This window comes from Tauraco erythrolophus, chromosome Z, assembly GCF_009769465.1.
Source record: "Tauraco erythrolophus isolate bTauEry1 chromosome Z, bTauEry1.pri, whole genome shotgun sequence".
Lineage (NCBI taxonomy): Eukaryota > Metazoa > Chordata > Aves > Musophagiformes > Musophagidae > Tauraco > Tauraco erythrolophus.
This window is the reverse complement of record NC_141496.1, coordinates 51,888,154-51,905,573: the sequence shown is the minus strand read 5'-3', so window position 1 is coordinate 51,905,573 and position 17,420 is coordinate 51,888,154. Positions and strand designations below refer to the sequence as shown.

The window sequence follows — 17,420 nt, the reverse complement described above, 5'->3', positions numbered from 1 at the left end:
GATTCGCAACCACACACTGTGGAGATCAAGTTTTATTCTTAGGGACGTGTAGGCTTCTTCCAAGGCCACAGGAACGTTTTCCATGGATACAATGGTTTGCACATAGAGCACATTTTCTGTTTCCCTGTCCACCCTTCACCTCCTTTACTTGACCTTTTTGTCTGACATGCTGCTTGCAGAAAAAAAACCCTGAAGCTAGGGTAATACAAACATTGAGTCTACTTGCCTTTTAACTAAGAAGCTACCACGTGCCAAACCACTATTATAGATGAATGAGGGGTGTTTTTTTTTAATTTTTTTTATTGCTGTTGTTGGAGAGAAGGCAGGGAGAAAGGAGGAAATGTGTTCGCTTTTTTGTATTTACAACTCTTGAAAACATGAAAACACAGGGGAAATCACAAACTCCATAACCACAACAAAACAATTTATATTGCAAGTCATTTTGGTACGTGAGAAGGAGTATCAGCCTACTGCTCCCTTACCCTTAAAGCATCAAAGACGCAGGTCTGTCAGTCAGTTATTAAGGGACTTTTAAGACAGTAATGCTCTCTGCAAAAGAGCACATAGATTATTTTAAGTGTCACTAGCGTTTAACTGTTGCCACTAGAGAAAGCAGAAACACTTCATTCCAGTTTGTTCTTCTAGTGTGGTTTTGCTGAAGAAAACATCTACATTTTATTTCTAATATAACCTAGTATGATAACGATAGCTTAACATTTTCTCCCCCCTTTCCAACTCATGCTTCACTCATTTGAAAAAGTGTTATTTTTGTGACTTGGGCCTATCTGCACTTTTTCCTCTCTTTAGACCCATTTGGAGCCGTGAAGATGTCCCTTCCCCCATTAAAGCCTTTTATTTTATGGTACTTATCTATTTTTAGACTTAAATGTTTCAGTCAATATAGGCATTAGGATAGAAAACAATTGTGATCTGTTCCTCTGTGTTGCTTAATGAAGTAAAAAGGAAAGTTGTTTAGCAGTTTGGCAGTCTTACTGGCTGTGAAGTGTCATTAAGTAAGAGATGGCAAGTTTTATCACGCACCTCTGACTACTAAATTCACAAAACAAACAGAAGGTTTACCATGGGAGGTAGAGAGAGATCAGGCAATATCCTCAAGTCACTCTTCCAGTAAAACAGCGTGTGGTTACTAAAATTGCTATGGGAACATGGGAGTTCGTCAGAAACATACCGTTCTAGGTGAAAATGTTCCTTAACCTTTTACATTACCACTACTACAAAAAAAAAAAAAAACAACGACACAACAAAGTGTAGAAATTCTGGCATACGTATACCAGGAAAAACTAAAACATTAAATTCAAAACAGTGTCATGTAAGATCTTTCATGCAGTCTTTGCTGTTAAGCTGTAATATCTGACTAAAGAAAAAAAATCTCCGCATGTGTCCTCCAATAATGCACTTCACTTGATTTTAACACACTCTTTAATTGCAGCTGAAAAAAAGAGGCCACAGTGAAGGGGTAAACAAGAGACAACTGTTTTCTTTTGAGCCAGTGCTGCATGCAATTATTCTGCTCAATGCACTACTCATATGATTTCAGAGGGAAGTAAAGTTATATTTGAGTATTTCCATTGCGCACACAAATTCTGCTCTAACTTCCCTTCGTGTTTTATGGTTCCTTGATAATGGAAGCGTATTTAAAAAAACCCAAATCACAAAACAACAGTCCTTCAGCCGAAAAAAATGCTAAATTCACCAGAATTTAACTATCTGCCACATTATTCATAGTTCATCACATATCCTGTTTCCAAATAATCACAGTTTGTGAAACAAGTGCTTAGTCTCTTTAAACACCAATTAAAAAGCGTCTTTCATGACAAAGCAAAACAGTATTCCTCAACATATAGCTATTACACGTCCACAAATATGTTTGGCTTTTATACCACACATAATAATTGTTGCACTTACGAAGCCTTATTTCTCCAATTTATGCAAAAGGGCCAAAATGTGGTCTGGAAATGAATATAAATGTCAATTATCAAGACCAATGATCCAAATGCAGAATTCAGGTTACCCAGGTTATCTGGATTACAAAACCTGGCTTCTCAAAATACAAATAAAGTCTTCTAAACGAAATGTAACAACAAGGAGAAAAAAAAAAAACACAAAACCAATTTTAATTATCCATGTAGCAAATTTCTTTGTGCTTCCTGTCATTTACAACATTAGGACAGTACTTTAAAGTGACATGGGAGAAGAGCAGAATGCATTTCAAATTTTTATTACTTTTCCAAGCTCATCCGTATCATGGACGTGATTTAATAAACCAGACCAGTTGGGCTGATGGAGTACAAGGAATGAATTAGTCTCTTGCTCACAAAACTGAGAAAAAAAAAAAAAATAACATACACAAGCTTTTTGCTTTCAACAAGCAAGCCATCTATCAGATGATTATTGACTCATAGAACGGTTTGGGTTGAAAGAGACATTAAAGATCATCTAGTTTCAACCCCCCTGCCATGGGCAGAGACACTTTCCACTAGATCACATTGCTCAAAGCCTCATCCAACCTGACCTTAACACTTCCAGGGATGGGGCAGCCACAACCTCTCTGGGCAACCTGTTCCAGTGCTTCACCACCCTCAGAAGGAAGAATTTCTTCCTTGGATCTCATCTAAATCTACTCTCTTTGAGTTTAAAGCCATTACTCCTTGTCCTATCACTACACATCCTTGTAAAAAGTCCCTCTCCACCTTTCTTGTAGGCCCCCATCAGGTACTGGAAGACTGTTAGATGGTCTCCCTGGAGCATACTCTTCTCCAGGCTGAACAGCTCCAACTCTCTCAGCCTGTCTTCACAGCAGAGCTGCTCCAGCCCTCAAGTTATCATTTTGGTGGCCATCCTCAGGACCCACTCCATCAGGTCCATGCCCTTCTTGTGCTGGGGACCCCAGAGCTGAATGAGTACTCCAGGTGAGGTCTCATGAGGGCAGAATCCCTTGACCTGCTGGCCACATTTTTTTGATGCAGCCCAGGATACGGTTGGCTTTCTGGGCTGCCAGCACACATTGCCAGCTCATGTTGAGCTTCTCATGAGCCAACACCTCCAAGTCCTTCTCCTTTGTGCTGCTCTCAATTAATTGTCTGTCCATCCTGAACCTGTGCTCGGGATTGTCCTGACCCACGTGCAGGACCTTGCCTTTGCCCTTGTTTAACTTCATGAGGTTTGCAGGGGCCCACCTCTCCAGCCTGTCAAGGTCCCTCCGAATGGCATCCCTCTATTCCATCATGTCGACCACACCACATAGGTTGGTATCTTTGGCAAACTTGCTGAGGATGCACTCAATCGCACTGTCCATGTTGCCAACAAAGACATCATGCTGGACCCAGTACCAAACCCTGAGGAACGCCACTCATCACCAGTCTCCACTTGCATATCGAGCCGTTGACCACAACTCTTCAAGTGCAACCCTCCTCAAAAAAATGATGAGATTAAAAAAATTACTAGCAGAAATACAGAAAACTGATCACACTGGTAACTGAACATATCTGGAATATGGTTATCAAATCTGGCCACAGGGCCTCGCCAGACATGGAAACGACCAAACCAAGAACATAAGACTAATAATAATGCAAAAAGATTCCCACTACATAGAGAATCTTTCTCCATAAGAAATATTTTCTATAGCCTTGATATCCTAATGAGAGTGTATATAAAAAATTACTCAAATAATAGTAAGTATATTTGAGATCAAAGACCAGAAAGACAGGATTATGTATTTGGTTAAATCTACTCTAAAAGTTATACCTAGTTATTCACTTCTGTCAGAAGGCACCAGAACTCCCGTGCCACAAGAAGTTCTAAAACATCTCCTGCATGTTTGCCACACTGTTGTAGACACAAATGGCTAGTGTGAAAGCAGCTTTTAGAGAAAACAAGGCAGCACACCCCAGTGATTTTAGGACTAGCCCAACTCCATCCTCTGTCTACCTCTTCCCTCACTTCTACAGGTTCTCTACTCTTATAAAACCTTATTCTGCAAAATACAGCCATGCTGAGATGCAAATCTGAAGTTTCACTTACACCGTTTTTAACCATGCCATGAACTTCATAATTGTCACAACCCACTCACCCACCCATCTGCTGTGTGTGTCATATTTGTTTTGCCAAAAGTAAAGCATAAAGGAGTAAACTGCACTAATACAAACCAAGCCTGCACAATCATTACAGCACAAAATTAAAGACAATAAAAGAATGTGTGGACTTTTCACTGAGGTATTGGCTGTGTCTCAGACATACTTATTTATTACTTCAGAGCTTCTGGCACTGAAGAATAGTTCAGATTGCATCAACCGTTACAACACACATTACGAATATCTCTGTTCTCCTCTGTTGACAAGAACCAGAATTAAGACATCCTGCTTCCCAGTAGACAGTGCTTGGGCTCTATTCCTGAACTTACCAGCAATGTGCGACGTGACCTTTTTGCTAATATTTTACCTCTGTGTGCATCAGTCTGTTTCAGATTGAAGAATTCAAATATTTCTTTTTTGTTGCAAAGCTTTTAACAATTTACAAACATAAATTATATTGAAAACAATGTCATAATTCCAACAGACTTTATTCAAAAATACATTCTTTTAAAAACCTAATTCCACTCCTAATTCACAACTGCCTACTACTGTTGAAGTTGTTACACCTAAAAGGTCTGTCTTGTCTTTGAAAGCATTGACAGAGGGGAAAAAAAAATACCCAGATCCCTAGTTCACAGTAAAGACTGTTTCATTATGACAAAGAAAGGGTTAATTTTGCATTTCCAAAACTTTTCAGAAGTCTAATTTAAGAACTGAGTCAATAAAATAGACAAGACTCCAAGGAGTAGGGGGCGCATATTAGAAGCAAATGGTAGAATGTTTCAGTGCATGATTTTTTTCCTTCAAAGGAAGCATAATTTTCAGATGAAATAAGTGAGAAAGGCAACAGTGTTATTATTCCTGCTATGCTCTGTAACAAGCTCAACATACTTTTATCACCAGCGAACACCGCAGATTAGGATGCAGTTTCGTGTGAAATTTGAGCAGTACCTTTCACTGGCAGAATATCACTGTTAAAAAAAAAAAAGTCACAGCAAAACCCTGCTTCCAGGCTTAGCCTGACAATAATGAATATGTTATATTTTATAATATGCTTTCCATAAACTTTTTTCAATTTATTAAACACAGCAATATAACATTTTATAACCATCTTTCTGTTCCTTTACACCTTATGAAAACTAAATGTGAATTCAGTCTAATAAAGGGCTTGCACATTTTGGTTTTACAAACCTCCACTTTCTAATAGGTTTAAAAACAACCATACGTACACAAGACAGCAATGCCTCAGAAACGCGGCCGTCCACTACTCCGCCTTCCCTAGCAAGCCGCCCAGCTTCTCCCCCCTCACTCACCATTCTCACGCTAGTGTGTGTAGCGTACCAAAAGAAGGTAAGTGCTTTGACTGCACCTCGAAGGGAAACCACATCAACACCACCCCTCACGCCGGAATGGCGCACACGGGCATCGCCAACAGACAGGCATGGTCCCAGGTGCCACAAGACGGCGCGTCTCAAAGCACGGGGGACCGAGCATCCTAAGGATGGCTCAGCACACCACAGGTTTATGGTCAGTCCCATGTCACACATGGGTGTGAGTGTAACTGGCTACACAGCTTGTCACGCTGAGGTAGAGGCAAGGCGCAATTTTAGCACATAGTGTGTTAAAATAAAGAATATTGTTGATTGTTACCTTGCGAACAGAGGGGCAAAGCAGAATTCCAATCTTCTTCCACGGCGCTTCCACAGCTTTTTCTACAGAGCATTAGCACTGTATTAAAATTAGTATCTAAGGAAGGCACTGCAGGCATATCAGTTAACAGGTTAAAACACTGATATGAGGAAATATGAAAGTGCTAGGCTAAAATCAAGAACAGCGTTCAGCAACAGTCTGAAGGAACACTTTCCAATTGTGGCAAAAATCTGCTATTTTTAAAGTACAGCAAAAATGGATCCTGCTGCAAGGAATTTATAAATGCACACCTTATTCAGATTCAATGCAACGAGTTAAAAAAAGAGACATTTTTAAACGTCGTTTTTTTTAAAGAGACATTAATTTCCCTAAGAAGGTCATTTCAGACCTTCTCAGGGAAATTAATCATAAAAGTTACCTATCCCAATAATGTACTTTCTCAGAGCACTGCAGATTTTAGAAAGAAATCTCCAGCAAGTGAAGGTCAGCACTTAAAATGTTGAAGCTTTTCAGAGATGCACTATTAATTAATTTAAACACATAGTCTTCGTGTCCCTTTTAACATGTAATCTTCATGTCCCACTCACCTACACTGTAAAATGTGGAGTCAGATTACAGATTCATAGAAGAAACAGAATAGTTTCCTTGAAATGCTACTCTGCTTATTGGTCCTAAACAAGCTTTAATCACTAGTATTATGCTTAAAATAAACTAAGTCAATAATCATGAAGAGTGACAAGAGATCAGACACCAGCTCTAAAACTGTTTCCTGCACTACAAGTTCTGCCCAAAGCAACTGCAACCACAAATATATACCCAAATGCTAGTTTAATATAACGTTAAATATGGAAGACTACAAAATTTGAACTCCAGGCACAGAGCTACTATTGCCTCTGGTCCTTTACCTGTATTGTTTTTACCTCATTTCAGTGCTTTCATTCTCATCAAACAGCTCCTTATTGTGCTCGTTTCACATAATTAACATAACGCCAGGTTACGCTAACTACGGCAGTACTGGTTGATGCTTGACATAGGTCCCAAGCCTGAGAGGTTATGAGCAACTCATTATTCTCCATTATGTAGTAGAGACTGAGTGATTTTAATGAGAATCAATTTCATTGAAGAACTCATCTGTGATGCTATAGCACTTTTGTACATCTCCCATTAAGTAGCATTTCTAATGAAAATTCACTTGGAGAGCTTAACAAAATACTCAGAATGGAAACTGTGACAAACTGACTAGAATCTGTGGTTTTTTAGAAAGGGCCACAACAAATTAGGAACCTTTCACAAAAGTGCCATTCTGTCTAGGAAAGAGACCCTTTGATTTGTAGATTTAATGTCTCTGTTCCTTTTCTCCTCTAAAAGGGTGGTCCTATCTTTGACTCTCTGTGGAACCTGGGCACTCTTGCTTCCTTTTCTTGTTTAAACAAAACAGAGCAGATTAAATACCAAATTAGTCATGACTCTATTTAGCTTCTTTTTCAGAACTGCAGAAGAGTCTAGTTACACCTTCCTAACTGAACTGTCTTCATAACTACAGAATAATTTAGCTTGAAATGGGCCTCAGGAGGTCATCTGGCTCAATCATCCCCATTCGCCCTGCTCAAAGCAGGGGGTAACTCTGAAAGTCCAAGTATTTTGCTTTACAGAGAATTTTCAACATATAGCTTCCAAAGAAATGTCCACTTCTGGAATCTTATCTGAGAACACCACTTTCACAGCATGAAAACTTAAATCTCTCTTAAACTTTCCAGCTACAGAACCACACAAACTGTTCCTTCTAAATTTAGTTTAGACATTTTGAGTGATGTTCTCAATTTTCTCCCCTCCAACTTGAAAAATTCTACTTAAAATACTAATTCAATACATCAAAATCCTTTTGATAATAATCACTAACATCTTAGACAAGAATCTCTGAGTTTCAGTTGTGGCTGCCTTAATCACTGTATTCTTTTTTATCTTTTCTTCATAACTTTCTCATTTTTTGCTTTTTGTATCACTGCACATGTTACAAGCAATATTCTTTATTTCTATGATTTCCTTAGCTAGCTATACATCAATTATTAGTTGAGAAGACAAAGTGGTAAGCTAATTTCTGCAGCTCAAAGAGGGTTTTACTCCTCAGCCTTTCATTTCCTGCCTCAGTCAATTCCATACATTCCATGTCACTCTTGATCCTTTAACTGAAACTATTTTGGCAATTTTATCTTATCTGTTACTAATGTGTAGAATATTTACTCTAAATGTGCTCCATATTGACATTTCCATAATTTCCATTCTTCTCCCCCTCCTATTTTCTCCTTTATCATGCGTGTTGATTACATCAGGTAATCTTATCATTGCTATTTCATACCTGTGCCTTTTAGTTATTTGTACTTTACTTACAACTCAAATTCTTCTTATTGTATTCTTTGGTTTACATTTGGACAGAAGAGAAAATTATTTTAAAACTGCTACAGTAGCACGAGATAAGCTCACGATCTGTAAAACTTTATATGCAAACTTCATACATAAAGATCTTTGAGACGGAATTGTTTGGGGTAAAAATTCTATTATTTTAAGATTGAGCATATGAATGACAGTACTAATAACAGAAAAAGAATCTAATCAAATAGCACTTCAGACAAACATGTATAAACACGATTACAAAAAAAGTAACCAAAATGCTTAGCAATTTCCTGCTTCTTAAATTTGTAGGAATTCTTGAAATATTTAATTGTCTCTCCATCTCACTGATTTCATTAACAAGAAATGCAAATGCATCAACCTTAATAAATTCCATGCAAGTAATTTCTCTTTCCTCCCTCTGAAAACATTGTTTTATGAGCTTACCAAAAGTCTTCCTGATCCTTGTATTAGTAGCACAAACATACTAGAAGAGTCTCACTTTCATCTACATCTGTAAAGTAAAATGCTAGTCTTAAGATATCTGCTAAAATATGGGAGACAACTGCCATTTTGAAAAGCACAAGTGCAGCAACGATGAAAAAGAAGTGTAACAGTAAAGAACAGGGTATAGTTTAAAGTTGAATTCTCTTTGCTACGTCACACCCTTCCTCATGCCAACAACTCAATCACCTGCAAAACACAGCCTATCTCCTCCTGTGCCAGTTCAATCTTCTTGTAGGGCTCAGTGGAAACTTAAGCACTCGTGATTTCTAGAAACCTCCAGAATATTGGTTTCCATTTCCTAATTCATTTCAGGGATCCATTTTGCAGCGTAGCTTTACAAACATATCAACACAACTGAGAGTGTGTTGAAATTCATTCACCAACCTTTCTTCCACCTACTACAAAAGAAAATACACTTGGGGTTGCAATGGATTTAGAGGGGGAATCAATACACTTCTTAACAGTCAGCAGAAGGAAGGGGTTTTGTTTTGCTTTTATTTCCAAGGTTCATCTCTGCACTTACAGTTCGTTCTACTGCTTTTGTGTCTGCCTTGAAGGACGAAGGACACTTGACAACTGTTGACATAGGTACCTATTCACATGCAAAAAAATCCCACATAAATTAAGCAACATTAGGGTTTACAGTCTGTATCAGTAACTACAGGATAAAAACATCTCCAACGTTCTAGCAAGAACAGCCAAGTAAATTCAATCCCATGCTGTGCTATTCCCATGATGCCTGTTCTAGAAGCAACCTTTTCTTCCTTCCTGGTCGAGGATTTCCTGTGCCTTTCCAATCTGATTTCCAGGCTCCATGTAGCCCACAGACAGAGTAACAGAATGGTAAGCAAAACAGATTTTACTGTCACTTGCCCATCTGCAGTTCCTCACTCTACCTGTCTGTCTATCTATAAAAATATATAAAATTTACAAGTTTCAACAGGAATTTTTATTACAATCAAAAAAAAAATTGCAAAACTCCTTTTGGTCACCTCACCCATTTTTCTGCTAGTGTATGAGTGTATTCTATCTTATACTCTCTGGAACTGTTTTTTTCCCCATTTTCTGTAGAGTACTCATCTACCTGGAGGGAGATCAGTCACCTTCTTCTGCCTTATTTTATACACAACTTCCAGAAAGTGGATACCACGCAGCTGAATCCCTGTACTAGATCCAGGACTAGAAGGCAGCTCAGTGAACCACTCTCCTTCTCCCAGGTGCATTATTTCATCACCTGGACCGTGTGTTCTCCACAGCACCCAAAAGCGTCTACCTGCCTGGTGTTTAATGACAGCAAAGCCTGACCTTAAATCAGAATGTTCATAGTCAATTGGTGTTTGGGCAAAAATCCAGGACTTCTACGAGAAACAATCAGCAAAAATGAAACGGTAATTTTTACACAGTTTAAGTCAATTAAACTTGAAAGGGATTCTGTGGGACAAATTCAAAGACATTTTTCTAGCCCAAAGGCTTTCTTCTCAACATATTCCAAACACTTTTACACTCAGTAAAGATGTTAGTATTCTTTAACTTCGAAAAAAGCAACCGCAAAGAGTATTTTAATGAAAGCGTTAAGAATTAGATGCAAATAATAAGGAAACAGTGACTCTATGTAACTAGGTATTGGTTTTTAAAAAAAACTTTATTTCCACAAAGCCAAAGAATAATTTAATTTTCTCAAGCTCTGAGGTAATATGAAGATATTAACATATGTTGTACATGTACAAAGGCAAAAGATTAATTTTGCACCTGTTCTAGACCTGTTGGTAGAACAGCACTTCAGAAAACAGTGGGAAAAGCAATGCTGATTTTTTTATCCCTAGTCTGAAGCCATATTGCTATAAAAAGCTAGTAGTCTCTCAAGTTTGCAAGTTTTGAGCGTCTTAAAAATAGTCACATTAACAAAAACATTCAAGTTACTTCAACAAACTCTCAAAACTAGGTATTGTTGGATTGGAATGTTTTGAAAATCAATTATTTTATTGCAAAGAGAGGAAGAAAGGTTATAGAATGAGTATCCACAACATTAACAGCTCATTGTTGTGCTTCAGCTACAGCACTGCACCTGCTCAGTGCTGGCAAATGCGTTTTGGTAGACTCTCCATAAAGAACAGATACACTAAATGCCCTTTTTGTGTTTGGTTGGGTTTGTTGGGTTTTTTTTTTGTTATATCCTTCCTCTGCCTTACTATTTCCACACATCTTTGAAGGATCTGCTGTTGGTCTGTGGCTCACCCTTGAATGGCATTCCTGCAGCTAAAGATGTGTCAGGGTCTTCTCTTCAAAAAGCGGTAAATACCAGCATGCTCTGTCCTAGACAGGCCTCCACCTTAAAGTCAAGGATGGCTCCAAGTTCTTTGTGACTCCCCCTCAAAATTGCTGTTTAAAATGGTAATGTGAATTTTAAAGGAACTCTACTAAAAAAATAAATTCATATTATGCTGCACTTGAATTTTCAAGAGCTTTTCGGAATGACTTTTCAGATACCGGCTTGAGAACACAGCACTGCATCACGTGGCATCACGCTTCTCACAGTGCATCGCTTCCCTGCATGTTAATCATCCTCAGCTTACCCAGAAAAACCTCTACAGGTTCGACTTCAGTCAGCTCTCCGTGAACAACACTCCGTTGCTCCTCTGTTCCTCTTAATTGCCCTTACTGTCTCCACCTCTCCAGAATTGTTTCATGCACTTCTGCTCTGTTACTCTGTTCTCAGACATCGCTGTGCCAGCTCACCTGTCCGCCTGTCTACAGCGCCCTCGGCAAATCAGTAAACTCCAACAGAGAAGCTCCTCGCTGCTGCAGCAAAGCAAATCTCCTGAAAAGGCTTAGCATTAAACATTTCCTCATGTATGTTATCTCAAATACATCTGCATTTGGAAAGAAATCAAATAGTACCAATTTCAATACTAAAAGCTTGCTATTCTTGATCTCATCCATATTGTCTACAAACCACTTTGGTCCTCCTCAGAAAGACTTTAATTTTCACTCAACGTGACACAAATTCAGAATGAGGAAACTAAAATGCTCACTTACAGACCTTGTTAAATGTTAGCCTCCAAAGTACAGATAGGAATACACTGCCATCCAGGAACTCTGAAACTGTCCAAACACTGCCTAGACATCTTTCTTGCATTTATATCATTCCATGCTATCCCTTCAGGAGCAGAAGATATCCTACAGCACAAGAGGGGTTTTAAGGCCTGAAGAACAAGGGAAACCAACCTATTAAAGAACTACAATGACACATTATTTAATCAACTATTCTTCAAAAGAAACAGAAGTAACAATAAAAAAAATATATATATGAGCTATATGAAGGCAGAACTTCAAAACATGTATTAGAACTTCTTAAGACATAGCACCAACCCCAAGAATTCTATTCCAGTTTGATAGCAACTCTGCTGTTTGAGGAATTTCAAAGATAGTTTGGAATCTGTACCATTTCTTTGATAGGAGCACAATGTACATGTTCCTATGAAGATGGGATGACAGAAAGGAAGAAGGAATGGGAACGTGAAGAGGCAAAGTGATCTAGAAATAAAAAGAAAAAAACAGCTCAGGAATGGTGTTTCTCTGCTGTCACAAGGACTTTCCTGAGTCTACAGATGCCTTTCTTCCTGCCTCTAAGCTGCATCTTCAAATGAACCTTCTCCTCCTGAGTACTCTGAGATGTTCTAATAAAACGCACTTCCTTTCCAGTAACGACTTTGGGTATTTGCAGGCTGTATTTGCAATGTTTATATACTTGTCCTTGAACAAAGACATGTATTTGTTTTCAAATGTGTATGGTTAGATTTTGAAATTCTTTTATTTAGGATTCAGAATATGAGAAGAGGAAAGACAACATGAATTTGAACTCCTCCATGCAGTTAATCCTACACTCAGTTCCAGGCTGTAAAACCCTCCTAGGGTGGGTTGGTAGGAAGGGATGGTGGGGAGGTAGGGGAAGGGCTCTTTACATTAGTGATGGGTGACAGAACAAGAGGAAATGGGTATAAGCTTAGTCAGGGGAGATTCAGGTTGGATGTTAGAAAGTATTTCTTCTCTGAAAGGGTTGTCAGCCACTGGAATAGGCTGCCCAGGGAGGTGGTTGAGTCCCCATCCCTGAATGTGTTTAATAAAAGGGTGGATGAACTACTTAGGGATATGGTTTAATGGGGGATTAGGGATGGTTGGACTGGATGATCTCTAAGGTCTTTTCCAACCTAGAAATCTATGAATCTATGAATCTAGGTATGACGGCACTCCTAAGACACCAGTGGGCAGACTCTCAAGATACAGCGTCAGTCCCTCTCCAGAAGGCTTAAGTCTGCGACTCTCCTATGCCAACACAGTGGACAATCCATTTCTCCATCTCATGAAGGAGACAAGGGCATCCTTTAGTGTTGAAGCATCTAATTAAAGAAATAGATAGTGACCAGAGCTGCCTACGAATCTGGCCCTTGGTAACTTGTTTTGCTGTCAAATTCCCCATCTCACAACATGACTTATTCACAAGCATAAGCATCTCCCAGCTCCTTGTTTCTGTTTATGTTGGAGAAGAGGACAGACAAACAATCTAGTATTTTCAGCCTTCTTTAAAACTCTGCTGCCTGCCTCTGTGCACCAGAAGTAATCCAAAAAGCCTCGGATCAGGTATTACTGGAAAACTCAGTGCCTAATCCTGATGTTGCAGAGGAAAGAAAGCATTTACAAACACCACTTACAAAGCAATTCTTGTAATATTTTGATTACATGCACAGCAGAAATTGTCATCCCCTTACACAGAGACAGCTATAAACTCAACGAAAAAGCATCACAGTGCAATTTTCTCTTCCATTTGACCCACTGGTGTGGTTCCATTTCATGGGCTGGCTGGACAAGTTAGTTAACTCTGACTACATATATGCAAGCTCAAAAATGTTGCTCAAGGGACCAGAAAGAAGCAGCCTTCCCTTATGTGTAAATTTCAAGCTAGACAAGTACTTTCATTAGCTTTGGCTCTACTTTTGTTTTTGTATTGCCCTTTCATTACTACAAGGCTTCAAAATGGATTGTCAGTAACAGGATCTGTCTCGATATGGAAAAAAAAAATATTTTACTTTCCTCCTTGAAATTTCTTTCTATTACTGCCTTGTCAGTGAGCATGCATTCCTAGAAATATATATATTTTATTTCATTAGCAGTGATTTTATACAACCATAGTAAACAAGACTTGCTCAGCGGCTTGAGGCCACACTGTGGACTGTGGTTTTCCTGTGAAAGAGGTCATATTTCACATATTTTAACCTGTGAAAAAGGTCACTTGTCATAGCAGCTTTTAAAGTTTGCTAAATCTTCGTACAAAGCCGCAGTGGCACAAATTTAGACGCCACACAGTTCCAGATACCCAGACTCCTGTCATTTGTAAACAACAGGAAATAAGACGAGTGAAAATTGCTGCCCTTGCATATAATTGAGGTGATGACCTATCTTCTTCCACCTGAAGCATGACTGGAAAGGGTGTCACAGCACTGTTACAGACAGCTGTTAAACGTCAAATGCACAGTGTTGATACTGTTTGACGGCATGTATTGTATATTTATTGCCTCAAGCAGGACAGATGTTAGCCATGCAGGAGAGGCTCGCTTTGTGCTCCTTCAAGAATATATATACTACTTCTCCAGAAGTCAGATTTGGCAATTTCATTAGTTTGCACATTGACAAAAAAATTAGCAAAAGTAACTGGAAAGTAAGCCCAGCGATTCTGCAAAGCAAACAGAAAAAAACAGAACAATCCAATTGTTTTTAAACTCAAGAACATGCTATTAACCCACAAAGCAGCTTGGTTGGAAACTCATAATCACCGAGAGGATTACTTTTCCTTGACAGCACTATTTTGTACTGAAACTCACAAAACAATGCATTTAAAGAACTAACAAAGAAAAAGCAGAGCACAAAGGAGAATCACAACGATGGTGAACACAAATGTAAACTGAATGCAAGTAAAAAAGCCCGGACTCCTTCTGTACTATTCTGACCAGACCTGGTGAGATGCTTGTCATATAAAATACCTAATTAGTTTGTAATAGTCTAAGTAATACAGAGTCACTGGCAAGGTATGAACCAACAGGGTAACTGGATACGGGTCTCTTCACCATCATGTCTTCTAAAGGTACGTGAGACAAAAGCAAGGCACAACCTACACGGCATGTGAATTGGTCTAACAGCTGCTCCTTGCTGTCCTTTCGCTCCCAAACAGCCTCTTCTGATACAAGTGTTGACATGGCTAGGAAGAAAAGGTATGCGTGCCGCTCAACAAGATGCGTGACAGGCTGTGTACAGAGACATAGCATAGCATACAGGATGCATAGCCCCAAAGCAGTCCCACAGTAAGCTGTAGGACACGACCCTGGCAAAATGCAACTGATCTGACACAGATCAGCTTCTCTCCTTTGGGCTGCACAGTAAAAATACTGTTACAGAATCTGTAATTTCCTAACTCAAATTAAACAGTTTCACATGCAATGTCCTCGCTTTTCGGTATTATAAAAGAGACACTGTTCAAATGCTTCAAACAGTTCATTTTTGGTTTCTGTGGCGAACACTACTCTTGAAAGGATTACAAAAGCCTGAAAGGAAAATACCGCTAAGCACTCATATCTGGAAGCAGAATCTCACGATTGTTTAATTTCATACCAACAGGAGTACTCATAGGACCGTACAGTTTAAACCCCTGTAAATTTGCCAAAACCATCCCTCTGCCCACAGACACTCAGCAGTGCTTCTTCTCAAAGAAAGGTAAACTGCCCCATTATATAAATGCAAGGGATATGTCTGTGCAGACACTTTGACTAGAAACTTCTACACGCACTCATGCAACATCTCTCCCCCTTCCAGTGCAGAAGACAGAGTTAGGACCGTTGTGGGCAAGACATCGACAAGAAAGCAGGCAGCCGTTCCCCCCTGGCTCACTCCCTCCCAGACTTCTCTGTTACCTCTCTAACAAGCCAGCATACACAGCAGTACACGGCTCACCTGATGCTCCCTGCTCCAGCAGTGTGCTGCTGACAATCAAGCTGATGCTGATGTTCCTCCATGCAAACATACTAGCTACTCAAATGCAGCTCTGCATGTCTGTTCCAGAGCATACCCTCTGGTAAGGGAGTTGAAAAGTTTGTTGGAGAGAGTAAAACAAATTAGAAATGAACTTTTTAAAAAAATCCGAGATTTGACATGCAAGAAAAGTTAAGGAATAATGAAAGTTAACTTAGTTAAATATTCCCAGATTTTAGATGAGCCTTTGAGCAACCTGAGGTAGCAGAAGGTGTCCCTTGTCCATGGCAGAGGGCTTGGAACTAGATGATCTTTAAGGTCCCTTCCAACTCAAACCATTCTATGATTCTAGGTTATTTAAATATTGTGAATTATCTATGAGATTTTTAATCCATTTGGCCCAACTTCCTTTTGGCACTTCAGAATCTTAAAAAGGCAAAATCATACTTGTTAAATGTTACTTATTTTCAGCTTTTCTGTCTATTAAGACAGACATCTTCCAGCATCTAACGGCAGTCAAACAGATTTTAAAAGCATGTAATTATACTTAGGCTTATAATGAAAAGCTTACAAATATGCAATGGAGTTCTACAATTTTAAATATCAATTCCAGTCTGTACAAGGCAGCTATTATACACAACTTTAGTGTCAGGACTGCCTTAGAAATGTCCATTTCTTAACTGGATTTGATGTTGAAGCTGGCCTTATTTTGTCAGGACACACACATATATTTTCAAGGAAAAGTAATTAACATCCAGCCTAAACAGGCAAAAGAATCATAGAATGGCATAGGCTGGAAGGGACCTCAGAGATCATCTAATCCAATCTCCCTGTCATGGGCAGGGATGCCTCTCAACTAGACCAGGCTACTCAAAGCACCATCCAACCTGGCCTTGAACACCTCCAGGGAGGGGACATCCACAACTTCTCTGGGCAATTTATTCCAAAGTCTTACCACCCTCGTACTGAAGAGTTTCTTCCTAAGATCTAATCTAAATCTGTTCTCCTTCAACTTAAACCCATTTCCCCTTGTCCTATCAGCGGACACTCTTGTAAAAAGTCCCTCCCCAGCCTTCCTGTAGGTTCCCTACAGGTATTGGAAGGCAGCTATTAGGTCCCCCCGAAGTCTTCTCTTTTCAAGCCTGAACAATCCCAGCTCCTGCAACCTGTCCTCGTAGCAGAGGTGCTCCAGCCCCTGGATCATCTTTGTGGCCCTCCTCTGAACACGTTCCAACAAATCTATGTGTCTCATATGGTGGGGACACCAGAACTGGATGCAGTATTTGAGGTGAGGTCTCACAAGAGCAGAGTAGAGGGGCAGAATCACCTCTCTTGACCTGCTGACCACGCTTCACTTGATACATCCCAGGATGCGGTTGGCCTTCAGTGCCACATGAGCACACTGCTGGCTCATGTTGAGCTTCTCATCTATAAACACCCCCAAATCCTTCACTTCAGGGCTACTCTCAACCCACTCTGTGCCCAGTTTGTATTTCTGCCTAGGATTGGCCCGACCCAGGTGAAGGACCTTGCATTTTGACTTGTTGAAGCTCATGCAGTTTGCACTGGCCCAATTCTCAAGCCTATCAAGGTCCCTCTGTATGGCAACTTTACAAATATAAGAACTAGAACAACTAGGTCTACTGCAACTGCAGATCAAGCAAATGATCTGACATTGTAGGGTGAAAAAAAAAAATCTAGAAACTGATGAAAATGACCCGTTTGATGTGCATAAAGATATAACACAGTAAAATTTATTCAGGCAGC

At 39.5% G+C, this 17,420-nt stretch overlaps 1 protein-coding gene across 1 annotated transcript in view; it reads right to left on the bottom strand.

The window, feature by feature from the left end:
• Positions 1 to 17,420, bottom strand: part of COMMD10 (COMM domain containing 10) — a 122,012-nt gene that overhangs the window by 69,419 nt on the left and 35,173 nt on the right. The window contains exon 6 of the mRNA XM_086629616.1: positions 3,933 to 3,973. Coding sequence (XP_086485742.1) covers positions 3,933 to 3,973 — 41 coding nt within the window. The remainder of the gene's footprint in view (positions 1 to 3,932; positions 3,974 to 17,420) is intronic.